The sequence below is a fragment of the Lathamus discolor genome, chromosome 1 (genome assembly GCF_037157495.1).
Source record: "Lathamus discolor isolate bLatDis1 chromosome 1, bLatDis1.hap1, whole genome shotgun sequence".
Classification (NCBI taxonomy): domain Eukaryota; kingdom Metazoa; phylum Chordata; class Aves; order Psittaciformes; family Psittacidae; genus Lathamus; species Lathamus discolor.
Window position 1 is genome coordinate 30,952,956 of NC_088884.1, and position 25,294 is coordinate 30,978,249.

Below are 25,294 nucleotides of genomic sequence, written 5' to 3' on the forward strand. Positions count from 1 at the left end.
CTTTTTGATTCTGGAGATTACTCAAAACCTAGTATTCTTCAGGATTTTATTTTTTTTTTTTCAATTAGAAGGAGTAATCATTCATGGAGCCTAATATCTTTTAATTCTGTATGGGTAATTCTGCTTATTTATAAATTAGCATTATAAATTATATATAAATTACATATAAAAATATATATACTATAAATTTATAAATTATTTATAAATTACAAACTCTTCTTTCTATGAAAAATGAAAAGGAGAAATTGAATGGTGGGAGGTCTTTTTTCAGTTAGTATTGGATTAGCAGTTCTTGTTAGGCTTCACTCAAGACTGATGTCTCTGAGCTTCTCTATGCTGTGCTTTTTCTTTCTCTTACTTTTGTTGGTATGTTCTTAGGTTAGAGTTAGTTGTTAGTTCACTCAGACATATACATCTATTTTTAACGCAATACCAGAAAAACGATTCTGCAACATTTATTTTGCTTGTCTTTTTGGTGGGTGCTATGAGGGAGATATTTATTCTGTAGTGTACTTGTGAATAAAAAGTGCTTTATTATTTACCATGTTCAGTGAGAGGGTATCTTGTTTGGCAGGTACCACAATAATCCCTTTCTGCTAATGAACATTCTATATTCATGTGCTAAACCTAAACTTGCAGGAGGATAAATTCCTTTGGGAAATCTCTCTGATTTGCCTAATGCAAACTGTTGCACTCTGTACCCTAGAAAGATAAAATGGACTGTGTTCACTGTCTGATACCAGCAACTACAACTTCTATTTGCGCTACTTTTTTGTGTCGGAAATTGTCACTATCATTCCACTTTTCTTTTTGCTGGAGTCCAAGCATCCTATTGCCACCATCCATCGGGAAGCAGAAAGAACTTTTCATTAATATTTTTCATTACTATTTAAAAATTTGGAGTCTTTCTGAGATTGATGAACTTCTTACTTCTGACAGCTGAAAAGGTGTCAACCAAAATTCTGGTTCTACTGGAAACACAGAGCAAAGTCTCCATGTTTACCAAAAAATGAACAGTACAGTTAACAGAGACTTCTCAAGCGAACACTGCTTCTGCTGATCTGATGCTGATTCATGTGGATCTGCTAGCTGTAAGAACTTTAAAGTCGTGGAAAGATGCGCATCTTCAATGTTTGAATGTGGCTTAAGCTTTTAATTTTTCTTTATTTTCTCATTTGTGCTGCAGGAAAGAAAAGAAAGTCACATAAAGGTTGGCCACAACTTTCAAATATAAATATTAAGAATCAGTATTTCATGTATTTCTTCAATGACATTCCAATGTCTAACAATGCCAATCTAGAAAATACAGCCTTTCCCAAATTCTTTTCCTAACAAACGGGTTTTTAATTCTCTCCTAACTTAGGTTAAATGGTAGGTGTAAGCAGCTACCATTTTTAGAAATGTTGATACATCTTTACATGGAAAATTTCCTAGAAAAGCTAGCTTGGCCTGCTTAGAAATTTTATGGGTTTTATATGAGCACCAATTTAATTTCTGTTCACCTACACATACTGTAGTGTGCTTTCTACTCTTATAAAGTATATTATACTTTATATCAACTATAGATTTGTGCATGGTAACCATAGCAGTGGATAATTTGTTTCAGTACTCTCCAAACGTGTATGCTCTACCAAAGTTGTAAAACTCTTAACACAGCTCTTGAATGCAAACATTTTCAAACTTAAGCTGATCCTGGCACACTCCACATTACGTGCTTCAAAGGCTCCTGGCACAACAAAAAAGCTGTATAAATATGTGGGCACAGAGAGCAAAGACAGATGTTGCCACCACCTCCACCCGTAGGAATCTGACTGCTAATTCAATAAACCTTTTTTAGCTTTGTTTATATGGTCACCTAGGGCGTCAGCTAGGGATGATAATGTGTCTGTAAACCAGACCGCGGTTTTGCAGCAACTTTCAGCAAGCAAGCAATAGTTTGCATAGTGAACGTTAAACCGATCAGTGGTCACGATCGGAAAGTTGGTGCAATTGGTGGTAACATCTATAAAAAGCTGTAGAGGAGTGAGATGAATTTACAGGTGCATTTAAACAGCAGGAGTAGAAACAAAGCCAGTGTAATAAGCTCTTCCTATTGTGAGATTCTTTTTACCACTCGCAGGTGACTTTGTGAGGCAAAAAGACCAGGAAGCTGTCGAATGTGTTCAGATTATGCTGTAAAGCATGTTTGAAGGCATTTAGGTTGTATTCACTTATTCAAAAACACCTGTGTCCAGATACTAAAGGAACAGAGCCTCAAAGATCTGCGTGAGAAAGGATCCTTATCATTGGGTTTTGCAAATAGAGGTCAAGCTGCAGGAGTAAGCAGGGGGGATTTTATACGTTATCCAAAGAAAGAAATGAGGATTTCTGTTTCTGAAAGTGGGTCCTACTTCTCCATAAAACTCATTGACTCCATGTAATTGCTTAAAACTGTGTAAAACACACTTACTTTCTACTGTACAATTCTAAATGTTGGTCTACTATTTCAGTAGAAGTGAAATATTAATTAGACTTAGAGTTTGTCTTGAATATATGAACACAATTAGGGACTGGGAATACTTTTTCCAGCTATTATTTTCCAAATAGAGTCTTCCTTTACTGAGTTTAGAAAGATTTGATGAACAAGGACTTAATAAGACTGATTCATACCCTGTTCTCATGACTTGTATGAGGGTTGGATTTGACACATCATCTTAAACCATTGTTTTCTGTTTCTGGTTCCCCTTGAGGGTGACAGCCAAATTAACTTCTGGCACAAGTATTATAACTCCATAAACATTTCATTAAAGCTGTGAATGAAAGAGATCAGTTTAGTAAGTGGAATGTTTGCTTTTAGCAGGGTCTGTGGATGGTACCGCTCAGCCATTTCTCTTCGAAATTTATGTCAGTATCTTCAGGCCTATATATATCATCTCATTTTTCTCTTATTTCCCGTAAAAGAGAACAAACCACAGAACACATTTATAAAAATGTATTTAAAATTCTTTCTTGGTATGCCAGTATTTAGTTCTTACCTCATCTTTTTTTAATATGAGAAGTTAAAAGTCACATCCTTCCTGTTGATGTTCATATGACATGTAAGACTTAGAAGCTAAGTAAATTTGGCACTTTTTCCTTTGTTTGATTTTGGTTTAAGGTATAAACAAGGTATCCTAGGTATGGATTAAGAACCAAGTTAATTTCCTTTGAAAATAATCACGTAAATGCAAGTTTATTTTCCACCAAATTGTCAAACTACCTATTGCTTGCAATTCACTCTGAGTTTGACTGCAGTGTTCACCCCAAAAACACCATTAAGGAAACAGATAATTGCAAAAGAAAAGGAAGAAAATCAAAATCAAAATGCTAAATCTTATTTTTTTTTTCCATGTAGGTTTGGGGTTTTTTCCTTCCTTTTTGTTTAAACAATGCATAGAAAGCCAAGGCATTACAGTCTGCTTGGCTGATCACATCAAACAGATGGGTTTGTGCCTTTATTTTTTGGAAACAACCCATAAGAATTTTGCTAGTAAACCTGCTGTTAGTAATCTTCTTCACTAAAATTCTCAATTTAAATATTAGCAGTATCAAACCCACAAGTATTTTTGTATGATAATCAGTGTTACATAGATGTTTTCTGTAAGCTGAAAGACATGTTTTGAATTAGTAAGCCTTAAGCACAGACCAAGTGCTTTTGCTTCTAAAAAAATTGTTTGCTTTAACTTGGGGTATTATTTCTATTCATATGCTTTGATGAAACTGGCATGTGATCTGAACAGTTGTAACACAAAAAAGCCAGATTAGGTTGCTTCTTCTCATTCACATTAAAGATATAGGTTGTGTGAACTCCTGAGTGGCCAATTACCTTTCTCCTTCCAAATAGTCTCAAAAAGATGTCTGAGGTTTCAGCCTTTGGTGTTAACTGACAGCTGAAGTATCATAAAATGGATCTCTCAGTAACATAGTAGTAATCACTCTCCTGGCATGTCATGTGGTTGTCTTTGTTGGTCACCTGAAGTTATCTGTGTTTTCTTATGTTTTCTACAGAAAATTATTTAAAAAAATGATGAGTTGTTTTTTTTTCATAGTTCCTGTAAATATCTACGACACCAGCACAGCTTTAACAGTGTGACTTAATTTTATTGCACCAAGGAAGAACAAAAATAATGCTTGCAACAAGTAGATGGAGTTACACTTTGTAAAACTGTGTACATATTGTAAAACTAGTACATACCGATGGTAATTCAGCTACAACAGTTCCAGGCAGGCAATATTCAGGTTTGTGTAACAGCATTACACTTATTTTTTATCTTTTTTTCATCTTTTTTTTAAAGCCATTTGACAAGGTTTTTGTAGGTGATATTAGTCACATTTGCTTATTCTGTTAAAATTTCTGTGTTTTACAAAGTTTCCTTTAAATAGGATTATGAAAGAACAGTTTCTCTTCTAACAGTTTAGCAGGAAAAAGACATTTTCAAGTAGAAGCTTGTAGATACACTAAGTCTTACTTAGATAGTTACCATATATTGAATAGGAGCAAATTGTGTATCTCATGCAAAATTATTAAGTATAATCATATGCAACTAGATATTTGCTCTTCTAATCAATCCTTCATAAATTGTTTTTTTTTTATTTTAAGGCAATTCTTTTTTATTCCAAAATAAAAATTCTATAGCTTCAAAACATATTCTCAAGCAAAGATTATACATCTTGCAATTAGAACTTTCCATTGCTCTTTCAAACTGAAATATGATAAACCAAATTACCCTTCACACTGAAATACCCGTCAAAGTATTTACTTCCATAAAATGTATATATTAATATTTTACAATTTACCAACTGCCACCATTGCTAATTTGCATACTTGTAACCATAGTAGTTCTTGTTATAATCTTAAAAACCAATAAAGGTTGTATTTGTAAAGTATTAGGTTAGATGGATACTTATATTTTTCTTGTTATGTCTCTTTGAATCAAAAAGGCTATGCCAGCAAAGACCAATCTGATAAAGAAATACAGTCTTAGCATCGTTTATCTGCATCTCAAGATTGGCATAAGCAAAATAACAAAATAGCCTCTTGCTAAGATAATTGCATCTCCATTTAGAATGTTAGTCACTGTAATTATAAAGCCACGTCTTTTCTAGGGTAGGCAATAGATAGGTGTCAAATTTGTACTTACTATCTACAACATGAGCTTTAATAACAGTATTTCTAATTTGCACTTCCTGAAGTACTTAAAAATTAGATTGTTTCATTAGTCATATTTAGATGAAAAAGTCTTTCACATATTGTCTTTTCTGTCTGTAATTGCCAGTGGGTTGTTCTTGTTTCTGTGACTGCAAAAGGGATACTCAGAAAATGAGGAGAATTCAATGTTTTCATGTGTAACAAAATATTTGTAATCTTTCTTATAATATTACGGTCTAATGCTACATGGAGTGAGAAATACTTGAGAGCTTGAGTCTCTACAAGTCATCTTGTAACATTTGGCAAACTTAAAAGATTCAGGAGAAAGCAAAATGGTGCAGGAAACTCTTTTTGTATGTATTTAGAGGCGTTAATACTAAGACATAGATTCTTCTTGATGTGTCTTCTTCCTACCTATCTACCTGCCTGTATAAACATGTAATAAACTATGTATCGGCTCCTTTCTCCCACAAGTGACAAACAGGACATTGAGTTTGAACAGAGGAAACAAAATAAGCAAGAATGTTGTCTTTTATTGCATTGCATTGTTCCCTGTATCATTTCCACTGCTTTTATTCAATTCTTCCACCAACTTCTTTGAATAATGTTTGATAAAAGAGATAAGACTTGAGGAATCATCTTAATTTTCTAAGTTTTCTTCAAGACTTTGTATGTGTGTGTCTTTGGGCAAACTATGCGGCCTTCTATTTTCTAGTCCTTTAAAAATAAGAATTGATAGTATTTTCCCTAACTTATATTGGTATTGCCGTTGTATACCTTTGAAGTTGGGAAGGATAGGTGATTGATAGAAAAATTCAGGCTGTTCCAGAGAGACTAATTTGCATTGTAAACATTGACAAATCTATATGTTTATATGTTATCAGTTATACCTCCTGAGTTATTTTCAGGTTAAAATGTAGGTATTCATTCAGACACAATTTGTGGAAGACCACTTAAAAGTTTTAAAACATAAAATGTATATCACAGTCAGTAAAAGCACCAAAAGCAATGTTTAGACTATTTACATAACGATACCAAGACTTAACCCATGCTGTTTTAGCAATAACTATTCAGACACATTCATGCTGGTTTTAAAACATTATATGGGTCAAACCATCTTTAAAAAATTACATGGAAATATGTTGTTTGTCTAGAACTATTTTATGCCAAACATAACTGAATACTTGAATTCTGAGTATAATACTGAATAAGTACAATTTTGAGTGCAATCCAACGCAAACTAGTTAAGAAAAGGGCGTAGAATTACTGCACAAAACTTTTGGGTCTGATCATGATTTTTACTGATTTAAAAGCTTGCCTATATCCGCTGGGAATATCATTAGAAATACCATGCCATGTGCCCCAGAAAATGCCATTGCGAACACCTTTGTATTGCTTGTGGTAGTACTTGCCATTGAGGTTGGCAGACAAGCATGCATCAAACCACCAGCCAGAGCTGTAGTATGCTCCACAGTTTCCTGAAGGATACCTGTCATTATCCCTGTCTGGAGTTGTAAAGAACTTTTGATCGTGGTTGTAATGCCTGCTATAGTGAAGGGCATCTCCTGCCGTGCCGCTATAGCCGTGAACACTTAGACGGTACTTGAGATACTCGTTGGCCACATAGAAGTGTTCATATTTTGCATATTCTCTGATGCCATTGAAATCTTCGAGTTCAATCCTTAGTTGCATTTCCTGGCTCTTTGTCAGGAGGTGAATTTTGTCATTCCCCAGCCAAAACTCCCTGCTGAGGTTTCCAAAGCCATTTTTGTAGTCATTCCAGGTTCTGTTAAAGTTAGTGCTACCATCCTGACGCCGCTGCAGCACTGTCCAGCCACCTCCGTGTGATTGCATGTCACAGTAAACTTCAAAGCTGTTGTTTCTGGGGTCAGGACTAATCCTGTAGATTCCATTAATTCTTCTGCCTGCTGTGTAATGATCAGCGCAGTCTCTCTGCATTATTTGTATAACTGGTGGAAGAACAGATAGTGTTAGAATAAACATCATTTCAATATAAAAATAAACAATACTTTTGACCAGACTGATGTGGCCTACAGTACTTGGGTTGAAGAGGCATCTACATAGAAAATAGTGTTACTACAATTTCAGTTCTAGGGAGAAACATTTTTTTTCGTAATAGATGCCACCTAGGATCTTTGCATCAGATAGCTGTGCAAAAAAACCCCATTACTTTTTTTGTATAAAACCTGCATAATATGAGGGCATTTTCATTGTCTGTTTTCCCTTCTCTCCTTTTCTCTACTCTTTATCCTTTCATTACCTTCTGTAAATTCAGCCTAATTTCTTCAGTCTGTATTTCTAATGCTTCATGATCATAAACTTGCTGCTTTTTGTGTTTATATGTATACCATCACACCCCGTCTACAATTCAAATCTTCATCTGGCAGTATGTTAGAGAAAAAGCTTTGTCCATATGGGAATGACTTCAACCTGGCTATTGTTCAATGAACATAATTCGATACAGAGCATACCATCATTAGGAATGTTTCACGTGTTAATGTTGACTGCACTTCAGGAAACAACAAAAAAAAAAGAGTAATAAAATTGTCCATTTATTGTAGTAGTGCTGTGATTCCTGGAAAGACGAAGCTAGAAAAGTGATGGTGCTTTCCTGTTTATTTGGCACTGCTGGCTTTACAATAAGGAAAAGTTTTCGCATCTACCATTAACACAGCTTTTTCCCACCAGTGGGTGATATATTTTATTCAGAAGAAAAATACCCCCAGGTCTTTCCTGCAGAGTCAAAAAAACATGTTTTATCCACAGTGTCATCCAGTAATAACATTGTGTTCAACAGCATGGCATTATAATTACATGTTCTTAAGTGGTAGAGAGTGCTCTCAGAAGTTCCTAGTTAAGAGTCAAAACCACAATGGTCATTCCTATTGCAGATTTGAATTTATGGGCTTGTTCATTTACAGGCTTGAGTTGCATATTCTTCCTAGAAAATTTAATTTACTTCTTGAAAGGGAGGAGTGTTTTCAGGCTGCAGCAGGGAATGAGACTCGGGACTTCTTGTTTGCCAGTAAAGAAAACTGGACATTTATGACAACACAGAGTATAAGAGCCAAAGGTTTAAAACTCAAAACTAAATCCACAATACATTCTCATTTATTTTGCTCAACTTTGTGTAAGATATTTCGTGGACTGTGTTTTGAGAAGATACTGACAGCGAATATACGTTTTAGAAAAAAATGCTTTTATAACCTGATTCAATTCCTATTTCAATAAAGTTTTGCTCTTGTTTTCAGTGGATGCAGGAGTAGCTCCTGTATAGAAGTAAGTTGCAGCTGTTATCCTTGCTAGTTTTCATAATCTATATATTGCTGCTGCAAACACTTTTATCAGCACCTACTGTAAAGTGTAAGGAATATCTACATGATCGTATGCTGTGAACAGTACCCAACATTCCAGTAAGTGTGAGAAATACCTAAAATTACTTTAGTCTGTTACGGAGTACCTTATTTGAATCTGATTAAGTGCCCATGACCACTATACCAAGTTGCTCATTCTTTTTATGGATGCTTTATATGTGAATTAAAGTAATTCATTTATACTTATTAATATCTGATTGTAATAGAAGCATTACTTTTATTATTATTATTAATATGTTCTTTTCAAACTTTCAAGAATTTCAGCTGTACATGGACTGCACCATCTGCAGATCCTTCAGTTTTCAATATGGATGGACAGAAGAACAGCTATATTTTAAACTTGAATACTAAGTAACAGAAGTTTAAAAACTACAATGCAGCCTGCTCTTTCTCTGCTTTACCTCTAGAGAGCCTATCTTTGTGTGTATGGTATCTGAGTGGCTGAATACACTGACAATCTAGTGAATAGTTCTTGTTTTCAGAGATTCTTACATGTAATACAACTTCATGATATTAAACCCCCCTCAATCTTCCTCTAATAAAAATCAATATTAGAAAGAAATTCTTAGTTCTATTTCTTGATTTTAATTAGGACAATTGAAAAGTAAAAGAAAAAAGTGTTTGTCAGTGCTAATACCTATTTTCTGTTTTATATTGCTTATATATTAGATTAATATAAGATTTTTATATTAAATTCATGGTACGTATGTTACCCACTTGCGAAATACAGTTAATAAACTTCTTTAGCTGAGCCTTTCAGATATGTGCTGTGATGACATTTATTTTATTACCCATGTGTCAAAAATATTCACTTGATGTTTCATAATGTCTTGCAGACCTTTTCAGAATAGCTGTAGTTTCACATTGAAAAAAAACCCACACAGTTTTTAAGGCACACCTAGAGAAAATTTACCCCTTCTCATCCAATGAGAAAATAACAGTTTAATATCCTTAATGTAGTAAAATAAAGTTAAATTTTCATATTTAGTAATTGAATTGACAAAGAAAAGTCCTTCAAAAATTCACTTTTAAAATTCCATAATAGTCCTGTTCTAGGAGGAACTGAACACCTGCAGCTCTCAGTAACCCTCTAGTGGCAGCTGAAACGTTTTACAGGAGTATAAATAAACACTAAAAGAGCAAATACTTGTGAAGTTAACACAGCGATTTGGTTATATTTAAAATTGTTTACCCAGTTTTTGTAAAATGCACAGAAAGCTTATAGAGGCAGGAAGAATTAACAGGTTACATACCAGGTCTTGGCTGCATTGCTGGACACTTAGAAGCACATTTGTTATCAAGGCTGTTCACAACAAATGTCAAATTTGCAACTTTGCTGTCAACATAATGTTCTACATTGTTCATATTTATGAGGCTCATCTTCTCTAACCGACCCTGCAGTGTCTGAATCTGACTCTTTGCATTTTTTAAGCTGGTTGCCATTCTGTTAACTTTGCTCTGCAGTTCATTTACTCTGTTATCTTGGATTTTGCTATTTTCTGCCGGAGTTTCTGCATTAGGTAGCAGGAATTCATTACTATTGTCTCTTTCTTGGTTGTCATCTGCCTGCAGCTTGCAATCTTGGCAGCATTTCTTCAGCTTGTTTACTGCTTCTTTAAGGGTCTGTACTTCTTTGAGAGTCTTCTCAAGCAGTCTGAATTCTTTAGGTAACTGGATGGTCATTGGAGGCAGATTTATCTGATATGGACAATCCTCTCCATCATCACATTTCCGATTACTTTTGAGCTTTACAGGACAAGTTTCAGTAACTTTTCCTTCTTTAGCATCCTCTTCATTTTCTAAAACAACTGCAAAGACATTTGTTAAAGCAAGGAGAGCTGTCTTCAGCAAGACTAAGTAAATGAGCAGCTTCATCTTCACAGCGAAACCAGCAGTATGAGGAAGTATGTGAAAGTGGAACAACTTTATAAGGGCAGCTTGAAGCCTGTGAGTTATCAGACAGCCTACACTGTTCTCAGAAATGGGTGGGAGTGCTTGCATCACGAGTGATTAATAGCAGAGCAAAGTAGGTAGTGCTTGCAAGAATAGCACATTTCAGAGAGTATTCCTGACTCAGAACGAGTGTATGTAAGCAAAATGATGAAATGCATGTGTGCTGATCACTTATGCAGTTTAATTTCATTCCTTGTTGGACATGGATTTTCTTCTTTTTGGAAAAAAAATCATTTAATCACTTAGCTCTGTGTTATAACAGTCTTCTAACATCTGTTTCTTAACATTTTAGTGTTCTAGCACTGCTTTCAAAACCAGACTAGTTTTACCACAGCAGGTGGAAAAAGTGAAAAGCAGCCCCTTTCCTAGTTTGAGGATCACAGCAATGGCTTCGCTGATATTCAGTCCCCTTCTTCCTAAAAACTTTTTTTAACTGAAGGGATGGATTCCTGAAAAGTATTTAAATCCCAAAGCACGTTGAAACATATGGTTTTGGTTCCAAACATCTTTCAGGATAGAGACACAAGCTAAGAAGGATGAGCAGCACTTAGTTATTCCTGTTTTGCCTGGCACTGCTTAAAATAGTTATCTGGAATATTCATGATTTGTATGGCACATCACAGTTACTATTTGCTGTTACCTGATTCTGAGTGCTTACTACTGAACCTTTCTAAGTGAAGGGAAGGGAACTTAAGATACTTCTGTCTCCACCCCTCCTTGATCCTAGCTGTTGGACTGATTCTTCAGAAAACTGAAAGCAAATCCTGGTGTTCTGAATAATGTCCCAAGTTCTAAAACTAAAGCAAGGCATAGAAGCATAGAATCAGCAAGGTTAGAAAAGACCTTGGGCACATCGATTTGGGGTATTCCCTTCTGTATTCCTGATTTTGGTTTGTGCTCTTCCTTTTACTGTGCTCTGTATCACCTTTCAGAGTTAATAATGTACTTCCCATGACTAATCACACCAAATAAAATTACTTCAGCTCTAGGTGACAATTGCCATGTACTTCGTCATTTTTATTCTACAGCCACCTTTGCCATTCTCACGTGGTGCCTGTGCAGTTTTAGTGATTTACGCCATTTTTCTTGTGCCCTGGATGGATATGTAGCCATGGCTACATGGATATGTCTTCAAGTATTCATAGCTCAGTCAAGAGCCAAGTACCTTGCATGAGTAAAGGGTTTTTACACTAGTTCTTGTTTAATTAGTCCAATCTGAATAATATATTTCCCTAAACCCTAGCTGAAGTTATTCGTAATACAGATTAAACATTAAACAGGCATTACTCACATACATTCCCTGTAAGTTTATGATCTCTGGGATGTTACTAGCTTTTATAGGTACCACAGGCTTATATTGATAGTACGGGAGAGAGACTTGGCAAAAACCCCATATCTGTTTAACTTGCTACAACAATTCCTTCAGATTCTTGCATAGTACGATGGTCTGGGCACTTTCTTAGGAAATGGGTTTTAAATCTACCTTTCCCATACTCTAAAAATGAACATCCCAGAACGTGCCATGGTGCTTTTAGTTTTGTGGCAAAACTGTCTATCCCTCCCTTTTGCATCATAAGTAGTACTCTATCAATGAGATGAAAGACACCCCACTTGGGTGTAAGGTACTGAAGTCACCTTGGTTTTGCTAGAAATGTATCAAAACCGAAATGTTTGTAGCAGCAGAAATGCATGATTTTAATTTGTGAGAAAAATTTTAAGATTAGTGATTTGATTAATAGGATCCTAACTATTTTTCTACCATTTAAAACCAGGTGTTTAACAGAGCCTTGTTCTCCTGCATGGCTGCTACTGTCAAATTGGGGAAAGCTGCGCCAGCCTCTTTTGAGGGGCTTTAGAATTAAAATATAATTTCTAAATCCTTGTTATTTGGGAAGCCACAATTTCCCCACACTGTTCAGTTTACAATGAACTCCACTATCTGCTGTGGAACTTTGGACTGGACAAACTATTCTGTTTCTGTAAAATTAACAATAATTATCCTTGGTAGACCACATCTTGTGAATTGCTTTGACACGTTTAAATGCATCTCAAATATTGTTATTAATATATGACTGTTGTCATATATTCAGCATTAGACCATAGTAACTTCAAGAAGGGCAGCAATTTCTAGTAATATTGAATAGTAATGTTGGATAACAACATGAGGTATCTGAGCTTTTCAAACATCTTCTTCCTGAGACATTCATTCCTTGATCCATTATATGCTTTCACTTTGAGATATTTGCTTCCTCCTTTGGATGAGATTTCTGTAATCTTGAGATGCTCTGCTATCCTCTTGATTTTGTTATTAGTGTATCGGCAGTCTATTTGAGCCTGAAAAACCTATTTCTCTATCAGATATGTATATGCTTCCCCTACCTGGAGAAGTCTTGTAATTGAGGACTGTTTTTTCTTCATGTTCTGTCAGGGAATATCTATTCAAAACAATTTGTCAGGTCTCTCTTCTTCCTTCAGGTACTCAGTGTAGTATGCCACAGCTTTTTTCATGTTTTCATGCCTCTTACCTTTCTTGGGATAAATGAAGCAAACTTTCAAAACTGAATTTTTCATACATCTTCTCCTAGAAAGGACACTGAGCAATCTTAAACAGAAAATGCCAATGCAACTTGATTAATGGCAGAAATATTGGACCTGATCAAAACTGAGAACTGCAGTTTATTTATAAATGAAGCTTCTTCCTAGATGGGGCTTTCCTAGATCCCTAGAGTATAATGCTTAAAACTTTAAAGTAGTGGAACAATCACAAAATCCAAAAGCCAACATTTTTTCAACTGTGAAAGGATCTGAGTAATGCTGATAACCACAAGTACAAATTTTCTACCAAGGTCTTTTGTTTGGTTAATGGTCATTTTCTTGTGGTTTTCCATCTCTCTTAGTTTACTTTTTAGGAATCTTTTTCGTTCTATAGACTAAGAAGATATCCTAAACTTGGAGGCATATCTTCTGAAAGATAAAGAAAACAACTGGGGGCTCATGATATTCTCAGATTCTACTGAAGATGTTCATTCTGTTCCCAGAAGTACCCAGTGGCTGCAAGGTTAAAGAAGTAATATAATTTGGTTTAACAGACTTGTCTGGGGATTGTTTATTTTAATTTTATCAAAAGCAGCATGAAACAGTTCCCATGATTTTTTACAGCAAGGTTTGTTTTTTTTTCTGGAAGATAATGGAATGTAGGTCAAATAGAACACAGCAAAGACTGTAGGCAGATATTAATTTAACTACTGACTGTGGCAATTTAAAACATGACAGCTTGCCATCTGTTTGGTTTCTGGCTTTGTGCTGGGATGTACTATCTCCTGCAGAAGAGTTGCTTCATAACACCCAAGTTCGTGTAAGCGTTTCAAATGATTGGTATGAACAAACCTGAAACACGTCTGGGCTCATTCATATTGGTAGCGGAGGTGTGATGTGTTAATATTCATGTGCTGCAGTGATATTTTTGATGGGTTTTGTAGACTTCAGTGATTCTGTGATATGTTTTTCCTGTGAAAAAGGATGAAAAGTAATTAATTTTCAATTTTTCCCACAATGTGGAATGTATGTGTAAGTCCATACTAGGAACAAATTCTGATTTACAATTATTTTTTATTAATTCGGTTGTTTACTTTGTTAATTCAGTAGTTCTTCATGCAAGCAGTCTTTATGTTGCCCAGTGGATCATGGGACTACCTGTTCAACTTCCTTGTGTCTGTGAGAACACTTTAGAGCACAGAAAGGAAGGCAATCCTATTCCATTCGATTTGTATTGTTAATATTCTTATTGAGATACAGATTACATAGAACTAATAGCCGTGTGGATTCTCTGTATCTGTTTAAATTGTTCTTTTTATCTTTGGTCTTGTTATTTTTTAGTTTTAGAGGGCCCTTTGGCAGTTTATTTTTCATTAAAAGATGCCTGGCTGATCCATATGTAATTAAGAAGTGAAACTGTAGAAATTCTGTGTAAGGCAATACAGTGCTATACCTACCATAAGTAGGTATATTAATGTTTTTCATGTATGCCTTTATTCCCACTCTCAGTTATGTCTTGATTATGTAGCATGATCTGCATATAGCATTTTTATGTGAAATACTTTGTAGACTATGAGCCTTTCGGTGATTAAATGGTGTAGAAGACTTCATATCTAACTAAAATGAGTAGATATTAACAATTTATCATGCTCATTTTTTTTAGTGTTTGACTTTTGTCTGTTGAGTTACTGGCTTCTTGTATGTGGATCCAATGCATTCAAGTCACTTTCCTTTAGACAACAAAGTTCAAGGAAACATGACTCTTACGCCCTCACTTTGTGAAATAATATTCTATATTAAAAAAGTGAATGCTATCTTCTTATTCGTTGTATTTATAGCTTTACTGGAATAAGAAAGAAGGCAAAATAATTTGTGAGGCACTTCATGAAATACAAAAAGACTACTTTGTTAAATTACTTAAATTATCTTAGCTTCGAATAGAAATGGATCTGAAAGGTGATTTTTCTTTGTGTAAAAATAACACTTTTAAGGAAAAACAGACTTACACATAAATGCAATTTTATACAAATGTGCTTGTTATTTTGTTATAATTCTGCTCATCATAAACATCAGGAGAGAAATGCCTGACTGCATTTGTACAACCAATAGCCTCATGGTTTCAGGTGTTGTTTAGCACCTAAATTAAATGTTGAGAAAACCCAGTGACAAATCTTTTTCTACTTGAACGGCTAATAAATATGCTTCCCCAAGGACTTCCCATACTTAGCTGAAAAAAAATCTGCCTGTCAGTATCTATTTTGTTACAGATGAGAGGGATTCCAACTTATTTTTTAACTCTAATGACAGCATTAATTTAAGAATCAGACCGCATTTTTCTTTAGCTTCTACCATCCTAATCTTTCTCTGGAATGACTTAAACAAGGCATATCATTCCCTAAATATCTGTAGTATGGTTGTTCCTGTCTGTACATGAAATGTTCCACGATCTACAAAATGAAATGCAGAATTGCATCAAAATACTTCTAACCGCAATTTATGGCCTAGCTAAATATTTACAGTCTTAAATTAGTGATTTTTATCTTCTTGTCTTAGAATACTTAGAATATGTGCTGAAGCCTGAAATATGGTTGATTAGAGATATTCTAGATAATTTTAGAAGTGTTAGTCTTCCATAACTCTATGAATATTTGACATATATTGAAAAATGAGTGATGTATATGACTGAATAAAAAGTATAATTATTATTTATACTGGGCATACATAAATTGTGATGCAAGACTTCACATTAATAACAGAGTTCAGGTCATTTAAACATGAGGTGCTTAGTCTGAGTTAGTCATCTTTGGCTCCCTCTATTGTCTAAGTAAGTGAGTAAGAGCCTTATAGAGGATGTTTCTTTCTTATAAATACTGGACAGCACTCAGAAATAATTTAATGAGTAAAATTTTATTATTAAAAAGAAGCAGAATCTTAAATATACTGTTTGACCATACTTGAGGGGAAAACTTCAGTTCCCTTAGCGCATTATCATGGTTCAAATTATCTAGCCTTTGTCTAGGTAATTTGGAGGTATCAGGCACAGGCAAGCCAAACGCGAGTACGTATCCCTATCTCACCTCTTTTAAGGGGTGAGATAGATTTTGTGGTGACTGGTAGCCACCAATATGGATAGAAATGCAAGAGTCATTGCATGGGTTCTGCATACTTGTACCTGTTGCCCCCCTACAATGTAGAAATAACTCCTGAAAAGTCAATGGGAGACAGCGTTACCTTCTCCCCAGACTAAGAAGCACCTAAGCTGTGTGGTAAGTGTCCAAACAGTGTGGGCTCAGTGAGGGTTTTCACAGAATGTACAGAGCTTTCTGTTCAAAGAGGAGCACTTATCCTTTTTCTTCCCTGAATGTTTAAGCATTTAAATGTTATCCAGAGAGGTAAGAAAAGTTCTTCAAATAAACAGCACAGTGAGAAAATTCCAAACCTCACATAGCAGACTCTCCAAAAGAGCCATTTGCCAAGCGGGTAATATTATACTGAAACCCTGACTGTATACAGACTGTAAAATATATTAATCCCTTGATATTTTTATGTTGTCTCCTATTATGAGGCAAAAGAGTTGTTTGACAAGACCTTTCAGATGTTTGAAATAAAATTAGTACAAAATGCTGGATATTCTTTAGGCTGAAATAATATTAAGCATAGTCACAAAGTCTTGTTATAATTACAAACCCACAGTTTAGAATGAAGAGGTGGAAAGTGTTATTGTTCCATTCCATCTTAGAATACATTTTAGTTATTTTGCAGTATTTGCAACTATAATTAGAAACACATGTTAGTCTATCATTTCTGTGAAATACGGAGATTCTAGGCGCTGTTGGAATTAAATGTTTCTTAGGAAGCCTTCAAGTGTTTCACAATGATTATGAGTAACTGATATTAATCAGTAATTTATTGGTGGTGGCTATATTCATTTTCTGTGCTTTTCTTGATGCTTTTTATCAAAAGAGTGTGAGGATTTAGACCAACTTTCACATTGTATCATCTTTTTAAGTTTAAAATTTGGCTTAATTTTATTCATTTCTGGAGAGTCCCAAAAGAAGCTTAAAAAGACACTAATTCAGAGTGGGGAATGTCAAAATCCTTAGAGCTCTTATTTATATCACATTTGAGTTACAGAAAAATTCTTTTGAAATTCCAGATGAGTTCCTTGCTGTATTGCTTTGAGCTGTCAGAAAGGATTGAATATAATCTGTTAAAATGGAGAATGCAGAAGCATACTGCACTTAATGAGGGAGTGAGGAGGTGTTGATGTAGTCAGAGCGAGATTTCAGATTTAGTTTTGCTCACATGGAAGAGTGCTTCATTTATCAGATTGGTCCTCTCCCTTTTGTGGTTTTACTTTACCTCTTTGTTACCAACATACCACCTACATCTAGGGGCCAGTAGACCTGAAGTCAAACTGGAAGGATATACAGGAGCTCCCTCATATTGCATGTAACCTCAGATTATGCTCACTTTTTCTTGAATTTTCCTTAAGACATTTTGAAGAGAGCTCAGATGTGGAGCTGTTGGTGTCAAGCAAGTATGACCTTATAACTGGTATCAGTGTAGAGATAAGTTAAGCAGGTGTACTGAACTGCTAAGCGAGCATAATCATTTTCTCTTGTTCTCATGGATTCCTACATTAAAAGGTTCTTACCCAGGGCCAGAAAATCCACTTTTTTTTCTGCTAGAAAAATATGAAGGATATGTCCTTCCCTTTACCCTTTTCAGTAAAATCTTCCTCCATAGTCTTTATCGTAGGACAGGATTATCCAGTACTTTATTTCTTTTTACTGTTAGAAAGAAACACGTTTGTTTTGGAATTTGGGTTTGGGTTTGTTTTGGTATGTTTTGTTTTTCTGGTAGAAAAGCCAAACTTCAAATAGCAAGGTAACATGAAAAAATGTAACAGAGTCTGAAATGTTAATCAGCTAAACATGAGTATAAAGCAAAAGAAAGGGTAACTTAATAGGGTAAAATAAACGTAACAGAAATCTTAAATGAAAAGGAAAAAGTACAAGTAAATCCACTAATGAGATGCATACTTCCATACTTTGTATTTGATAACATTTTTGGGAATATGGGGAAAAGGAAAGCAGGCAGGCAACCATCCGTTGTCAAAAGTTGCCAGGCAACCATCCATTAGCAGCCAAATCTTCATCCAACTTTCCAGTAATTCTACATTCAGATAAGGAAAATTTATTTTAGTTTATCCAGATGATATACCAATTTTGAGTGTGTTTAAAAATATATGGCATCCCAGCTCATTGTATAATGAGAAGAAAAAGCTAAGAAAAGCAAAATACAGTGAAGTACAACTGATGTGGAAAGGGATTGGAAGACTCAAGAGTTTAAGAATTTTATAGGACTGTACTCCAAACTCCAGTATAACAAAATTATCTCAGATCCTTCCAGGTCGATTATAATGAACACAGATCTGAAAAAGACATCCTTAGTTGCATTCACAAGCTCTTTTTTTTATTCACTTTTCCTTTTCAGTGCTGCAGTGTACTTAGTTGAACTAAGAACTACCGTTTCACTTGTTCCAGCAATGTGAGAGCTTCCAAGCAATAAAATGAACTAGGAGTGTGTCTTGGGAGGAAGAGGAGGAGTGAAAAGTATCTTCTTTTTTATACTTAGGATATTAGTCTTGTACACAGCTTTATTTTTTAATAGAAACATGGCAAACACAGATCTAACAGACCAGACAAAAATTTTCACACACCTTCCTTTAGAAATGCTATGTCTGTGTGTGTGGATGGATATATATATATAAAAATACTGCTGGCTATTTTGTCATTACTTGCTTTATTTGCGTGTTTCTGAATGATGACTTTTTTTTTTTTAACTAGTTTGCAAGCTTACTTCCTTTTCTAAGTTTGAAATCTGAAAGCTCTAATACTCATTACAGTCACTGCTGCCAAAGTATAACATGGTTTGAATTAATCCAGAGCATATTCAAACATATGTTGTTTAAACTTAAGTGTTTTTACAAATAATAAAAGTTAGGAATAGTTTCTATATTTTACATTGAATTTTCATGTTGCTCTTAATAGGAATTAATAAAATTATTCAGGGTGGTCTTGTGTTAAATGTGCAAGAGGGGCCATTTTGAGATTATTTTGTTTTGAGTAATCTTTGCAAGACCCATGGCACTAGGTTTCACAGGAGTCTGGGAACTTTAATAGTGACTGTTGCACAAGACATTAATGCTGTCTGGCAAGCATCTCTCTTCTGAAAGTCTGAGGTGTTGGGTACGTTGTGCAAGTTATCTCCTCCTTTCTGTCATGCATATTTATAATTTGTCTGCAAAATACCAGCATCCATTCCAGCTTAGAATAGATTTCAGTGATTTTGCAGCATTTGCAAACATGATTAGAAACACATGTTAGCCCTATCATTTCTCTAACATGCAGAGGCTCTAGGGGCTGTTGGAATAACATGTTTCTTAGGAAACCTTCAAGTGGTTCACTTTCACAATGATTATGAGTAGCTGACATTAATCAATAACTTCAGATTTATTCAGGTTATTAATCAGATTTATTCTGCATGAGGTGAAAAGCATCAGTGAAGTGAGTATTCATTTAATCCATTTCAATTAGATTTTTTTAAGTTGGCTTGTGTCATGCTGACTACCATATGTGCCTTTTATAATGGATATTATGAATATAGTATAAATTTTATTTAATAACTGGTAGATACAACAGACACAAATAGTTTTATAAAGCTAAAATAATCTGGTTGTTGTCGTTAGTTTTCCAAATCCTATTTTGATGGCTAAAGGGAAACTGAGTAGATAATGCTGTTCTCTACCGTAAGATGTTTGTCCTCTAAACTAAAGTATATAAAGATACGTGAGGGAATGATCTGGAATGTAATGTCAGGGACGGAAGCATATCTGCACAGATAGAGTATAGGCAAGGTCTGTGATTACAAGTCAAGAAAGCCAAATGTGCTTGTTTCCATGTAATCAAATAAAGAGTAAAATAGAGGGAAGCGATACAGGAAAAATTATTATAATAGTTACTGTAATTTGCCATTGAGCTGGAGGATGTCTGGCCACAAGAGGTGGTTTGCTTCAGGACTATGAATGACCTTCTAAGAAGATGGAAGGCCAATCAATACCTTGGCTCTAACTCCGTTCTAAGTATTCATAGGAGCCAAAGTCATCCCAGCTGGGAAACTGTTTACTTCTCAGCCCACACAATGGCAAACAAGTCAGCAATCAAGTAGTGGCTCTAACAGAAGGTGATTCCTACCTGTTTACAGTATCTTTTGCAAAAAGCTGTTACTCATTTTCTGCTGACTGCCCAACCATGATTCCAGGTCTAAGTGGGCACCCACTGTCATTCCAGTCCTATCTCTAATTTTTATTACCAGTAGGCAATGTATTCAGGGACTGGTAATTTGATATTCATCGGCATCATAGAAATGTGTAAGGAAATCAGATGCTAACCCCATTCTAGGTATTCAGTGAATTTCTGGGAACATCCACTGATTCAGCTAACATAACTTCTGAAAACCATTCAATTTACACATCACCTGTTATCACATATGCGGGAATGGCAGCCTTGAAAGCAGTATATATCTATTTTATCACCACAGATAACACAATTTTTTACCATAGGCTCATGCATTCCCCCTTCTTCACAACTATTTCTTCCTGTCATGCAGTTGCCTCTTTCCCTTCTGCCTTTACAAAAATCTTGGAGAAAACAGTGTGCTGGGCTTTAACAACAAATTCTGGGATCAGGGTACCCCAGCGCTGACTCTCTCATGGCTCTCCAAATAAAGTTTGTAATGGGATCTGTCTGGTGCTCATAGCTTTCACAGTAGTCTCACTCCCTTTGACATGTGGTATGAAAATCCATGCAGTCTGTCTTATGTAGTTCTCACAGGTATGTGTCTTCACATTGTATATGACCAGCTTTATCAGAATAGAACTCTTAGCTCTGAACTGAACTAAGAAATAAATTGTACTAAGTGTAAAAGCTTGTGGAGATAAAGGAGAAGACATAGTCTTGAGCACAAGTAAATGTATTTCTGCGTAAACATTGTCAAACATGGCATAGATCTGCAGTGAGAAGCCAAGCAGTAACAAAAACTGGCACTCACAGGTACAAATGAGAGGATCATGGAGAAAGGGCATTAGTGAGGTAGCGCACAAATAGGACAACCATGTCTGCATGAGGCTAAGAAATAAATAGGTTGAGATAGAAAAGTATTTTCTTTCTCACAGAAGAACTACTTAGTATTGTGAACTTAAGTGAACAGTATCTTTGCATCATACGGGATGCCAAAATAAATATCTAAGAGCTGCTTATCTTTAATCTCATGCAAACAAGTGAACGACAGATCTCCTTTCCTTTTCTCAGGGCCTCTGACATCAAAGATGGTCTTTGCTACCATGACATTTTTTGCAGTGGATCTTAAAAAAACCCCTATAAATCAGTTATCAACAAAGTATATACTTCCTTTGGCATATTGACTTGGATTCTGATTCTTGACCATAGGACTGGTCCTGGATGGTTTCTCCTGGATATTGAAGAAAGGGGCATTTACAGAAAAGCCCACATATGAATGTCTTTAATGATCCTTAGTTCAGCTTAGAAAGAGGCTTTTCCCCCCTCTACAAGGCCTTTCCTTGTAGACAGTCTATTGCTCTCTACAACTACCTGAAAGGAAGCTGTAGCAAGATGGGGTTTGGTCTCCCAAGTAACAAGTGACAGGACAAGAGGTAATGGCCTCTAGCTGTACCAGGGAAAGGTTTAGATTGGATATTAGGAAAAATTTATCGACTGCAAGGGTTGTTGAGCATTGGAACAGGCTCCCCACGGAAGTGGAATCACCATCCCTGGAAGCATTTAAAAGATGTATAGATGTAGCACTTAGGGGCATGCTTTAGTGGTGGACTTAGCAGTGCTGGCTTAACTGTCAAACTCAATGATCTTAAGGGACTTTTCCAACCTAAATGATTCTCATTCTATGATCCCAGAAGATATTGTCCTATTGCTGCTGTGATATTTTGCAGTGGTAAAATTGAGCTGCTAGCCCTATTTCCTATTTATATTAAGGACTTGCTCACCAGACAAAATTACTGCCCTCAGGACAACTGAGGAATTGCCTAAGAGATGGGTAGGCTGCATCAGACACATGTGGGCTTTGTAGTACTAAATATGTGTAGCAGTTTGATCATGGTGTTTGCCAAAGGCCTGCACAGGTATGTAAGGGAACGCTTTCTGTGGCTTGTGGATGATCCAACTTGAGCCCAACTCATCTTTGTTACAACAATATTGCATGCGGAGACATTTTAAGCCTCAATTTCACCTGTGCAGGCCAGCTGGTATATACCCAAACTGAACCAGTTAAGCAATATGGAAAAAGGGTGACTCAGAGCCTGAATTCAAAGTCAAAACAGAATTATCATGAAATATTAATACAGACAGAAAATCAGAGAAGATATGGTGGTGTGGGTAACACTGTAGTTGCGACAGACACATTCTTTATAATCTTAAATTTATGCTTTAAATTGCTATGTAAATAAGCATTTTTTCATCTGTGTGTTTGATTTGGTTGTGTGTTTGATTTGGTTGTGTATTTGATTTGGTGTGTTACCAAAGACTGTATAAACTAAAAGGCTGCCAATTATAGTTAGAAAAAGTTGCAGCAGAATGAAAGTATTAGTTCTTAGGAAATTTCATAACTGTCTGTTTCCCTTCCATAGCTGTTTTCTGCTGGAAAAATCACATGCACCAGAGTAGCAGAGCTGAAGGGAAAGTACACCCTGCTGCATAAGACTGTGATAAGGTATAATGTTCCTTTTTAGTCTTTAAGAAGCCAAAACATTACGTATTTAAAGTAATTTTCTGCTCATCCTATGGCCTAATTATCATTGAAGACTTTCTTACGGTGATTGTTCATAAAGAGGAAGCAAGAACACAACATTGAAAATAATATTATTTAATAGAAACTTTCAGGGTAATTTGGGATATTTAAATACTTGTTTGAACCATGTCTTTTTTTTAATGTAATCATAATAATAATGGCAGAGGAAGGAAGCACAAACTGCAACAGACAATATACAAATTTAAAATAAATATATATTTGCAGATCATATAGCTCGAATTGTAACATAGGACTTGCTGAGCTAACATCACAGAGAACCACTGAAGAAGCTAAAGGCTCGTTTCTAAGGAGGAAAATGAGACTGTCACATATAAATAGGTGTGAATTTTACCCTCTGAGAATATTGACAGTCATGTTAGACAGGCTGCTAATAAATTTAGAAGGTTAGAACATTACGCTTCAAAGTATAAATGAAACTCCAAGTGTAGTAGTTGTGGGTCTGTGCTGCTCTGGTACTTGCTGGAGGAGAGAGATCATGCTCATAGCCTAGTGCTAGGCTTGAGCAGAGCATGTGTGAGTGAAAGGAAAGGGGAAGGGGCAAAGTGGGATGCAGTACTGCAGTTGTACTGGGTGAGCAATCCTATTGCAAGTAGTGCAATGCTGCGTCATTATTTGTGATTAATAATTGTGACATTACTTGAGGTATACACATAATTACACATAATAATATCAGTAAAATCAGCATCATGAGACTTTCATGATGTCATGAATCAGCATCATGAGACTTTTGCATCATGAGATCTTTCTGCAGTATGTACCATAATATCCACCATATAAACAATATTTCAGCCCAGTTTCCCTGAGAGTCGACATCAAAACCTTTATGGCAACTCTGCTTATAAAACCATGGCTATTCTGTCATTGAAGCTAAAGCCAAGCTTAAGGATTCTAAAACTAATTCAAGTCACCCCAACTTACCTGGGTTATGCTGCAATTTGGTGTGCCTCCTGGCAATCTGAATAGCAACCAGTGCTAAATAATGTACAGTAATTTGAAAAGGGGCTCACAAAATCCTGAAAACACAGCTTTTCTTGAGGTTAGCTGGGTCTTATAATTTCATCTTAATAAAATGAGGAATTAGATTATGGCTCTGAGTCTGTATGAAGTCATCTGACTTTATTCAGAGTACTGCATGGCAAATATTTTTGGGAAGCAGAATTAAAACTAGCACTCCTAAATCAGTTCGACTCCCTAGAAAATGCAAGAAACATTGTAGTGCTCAGAACTAACCATATTATGTGGCTTTTAGATTAACTGAGAAGGTTTCTACCATACTGGTGTTCACTGAACTGATGCAGAAATCCAGTAGCTGCTGAACCTGATTGATTTTTATCAGTGTTAATTTGAAACCCGTCTTTGGTTGGAAAGAATACAAGCATATTAGTACATATTTCATATTATATTTATATAATATTCTTTGAGAAGGCTGCATGGAGACCTCAGAGCAGCCTTCCAGTATCTGAAGGGGGCCTATAGGGATGCTGGGGAGGGACTCTTCATTAGGGACTGTAGTGATAGGACAAGGGGTAACGGGTTAAAACTTGAACAGGGGAAGTTTAGGTGGGATATAAGGAAGAAGTTCTTTACCGTGAGGGTGGTGAGGCACTGGAATGGGTTGCCCAAAGAAGTTGTGAATGCTTCATCCCTGGCAGTGTTCAAGGCCAGGTTGCACAGAGCCTTGGGTGACATGGTTTAGTGTGAGGTGTCCCTGCCCATGGCAGGGGGGTTGGAACTAAATGAGCTTAAGGTCCTTTCCTACCCTAACTATGGGCTGAGTGAAAACAGGACTCAGCTGTCTTTTCTGTCTCACATAAAACACCATGCACCAAAAGCATGAAAATGTTAGATGGTGGATTACATCTCTCATTTTTTCCACAGGAGTACAAAATTTGTCATACTTCTGTAAGAAAGTCAATTGGAGAGAATCATGTCACATTCTTTACTTAGATCTAGTCATGTATCAAAGCAAAATGTGAATGCATGAATGAGTACTAATTTGCACAGATAAATTTCTCTTTCTGCTAAAAGAAAGCAAGGGGAATCAATTACTAAAACCTGATCATGATCTCCAGTATATTTTAAGGACTTTTCAGACATCAAAACTGGGATTCACTTGTCCATATGTTAATATCAGTAAACATGCACATTTGAAGTAGGTATCTAGAGTCCTTTATTTCTTAGTTTCAGTTTTGCACTGTAAAGCTGAGAGATAGCGCCTGGCAGATAACATCTTTGGTATGTTTCTTCGAAGTGTTATGTGCATTTGAATTCCTGTTTGCTGCACAGCTGTAATTCTGGGAACAGGCTGTCATTCTGTTTTGGTGCTGTCTCACCCATC

The 25,294-nt window shown here is 35.8% G+C and overlaps 2 protein-coding genes across 5 annotated transcripts in view; one reads left to right on the top strand and one right to left on the bottom strand.

Annotated features, from left to right (window-relative positions):
* The window catches only part of CCDC146 (coiled-coil domain containing 146), a 69,790-nt gene that overhangs the window by 10,309 nt on the left and 34,187 nt on the right, over window positions 1-25,294 (top strand). For 3 of the 4 annotated variants that reach the window (XM_065666747.1, XM_065666755.1, XM_065666763.1), the window contains one exon: window positions 22,775-22,857. The exons of the other annotated variant lie outside the window; for it this stretch is intronic. In XM_065666747.1, coding sequence (XP_065522819.1) covers window positions 22,775-22,857 — 83 coding nt within the window. The remainder of the gene's footprint in view (window positions 1-22,774; window positions 22,858-25,294) is intronic. 4 annotated transcript variants of the gene reach the window in all.
* FGL2 (fibrinogen like 2) lies at window positions 4,099-10,563 on the bottom strand. Its single transcript, XM_065666732.1, has 2 exons — window positions 9,816-10,563; window positions 4,099-7,137 (listed from the first exon to the last, which is right to left on the bottom strand). Exons 1-2 carry the CDS (start codon window positions 10,561-10,563, stop codon window positions 6,431-6,433), a joined length of 1,455 nt encoding a protein of 484 aa, XP_065522804.1. The 3' UTR covers window positions 4,099-6,430.

Bases quoted from the DNA above. Each gene is read 5' to 3' on its own strand.
- FGL2 (XM_065666732.1), bottom strand. From the start codon at position 10,563: ATGCAAGCACTCCCACCCATTTCTGAGAACAGTGTAGGCTGTCTGATA. The intron at 7,138-9,815 runs GTATGTAACCTG...TTCTTCCACCAG, and splicing joins AGCAATGCAGCCAAGACCTG to TTATACAAATAATGCAGAGA.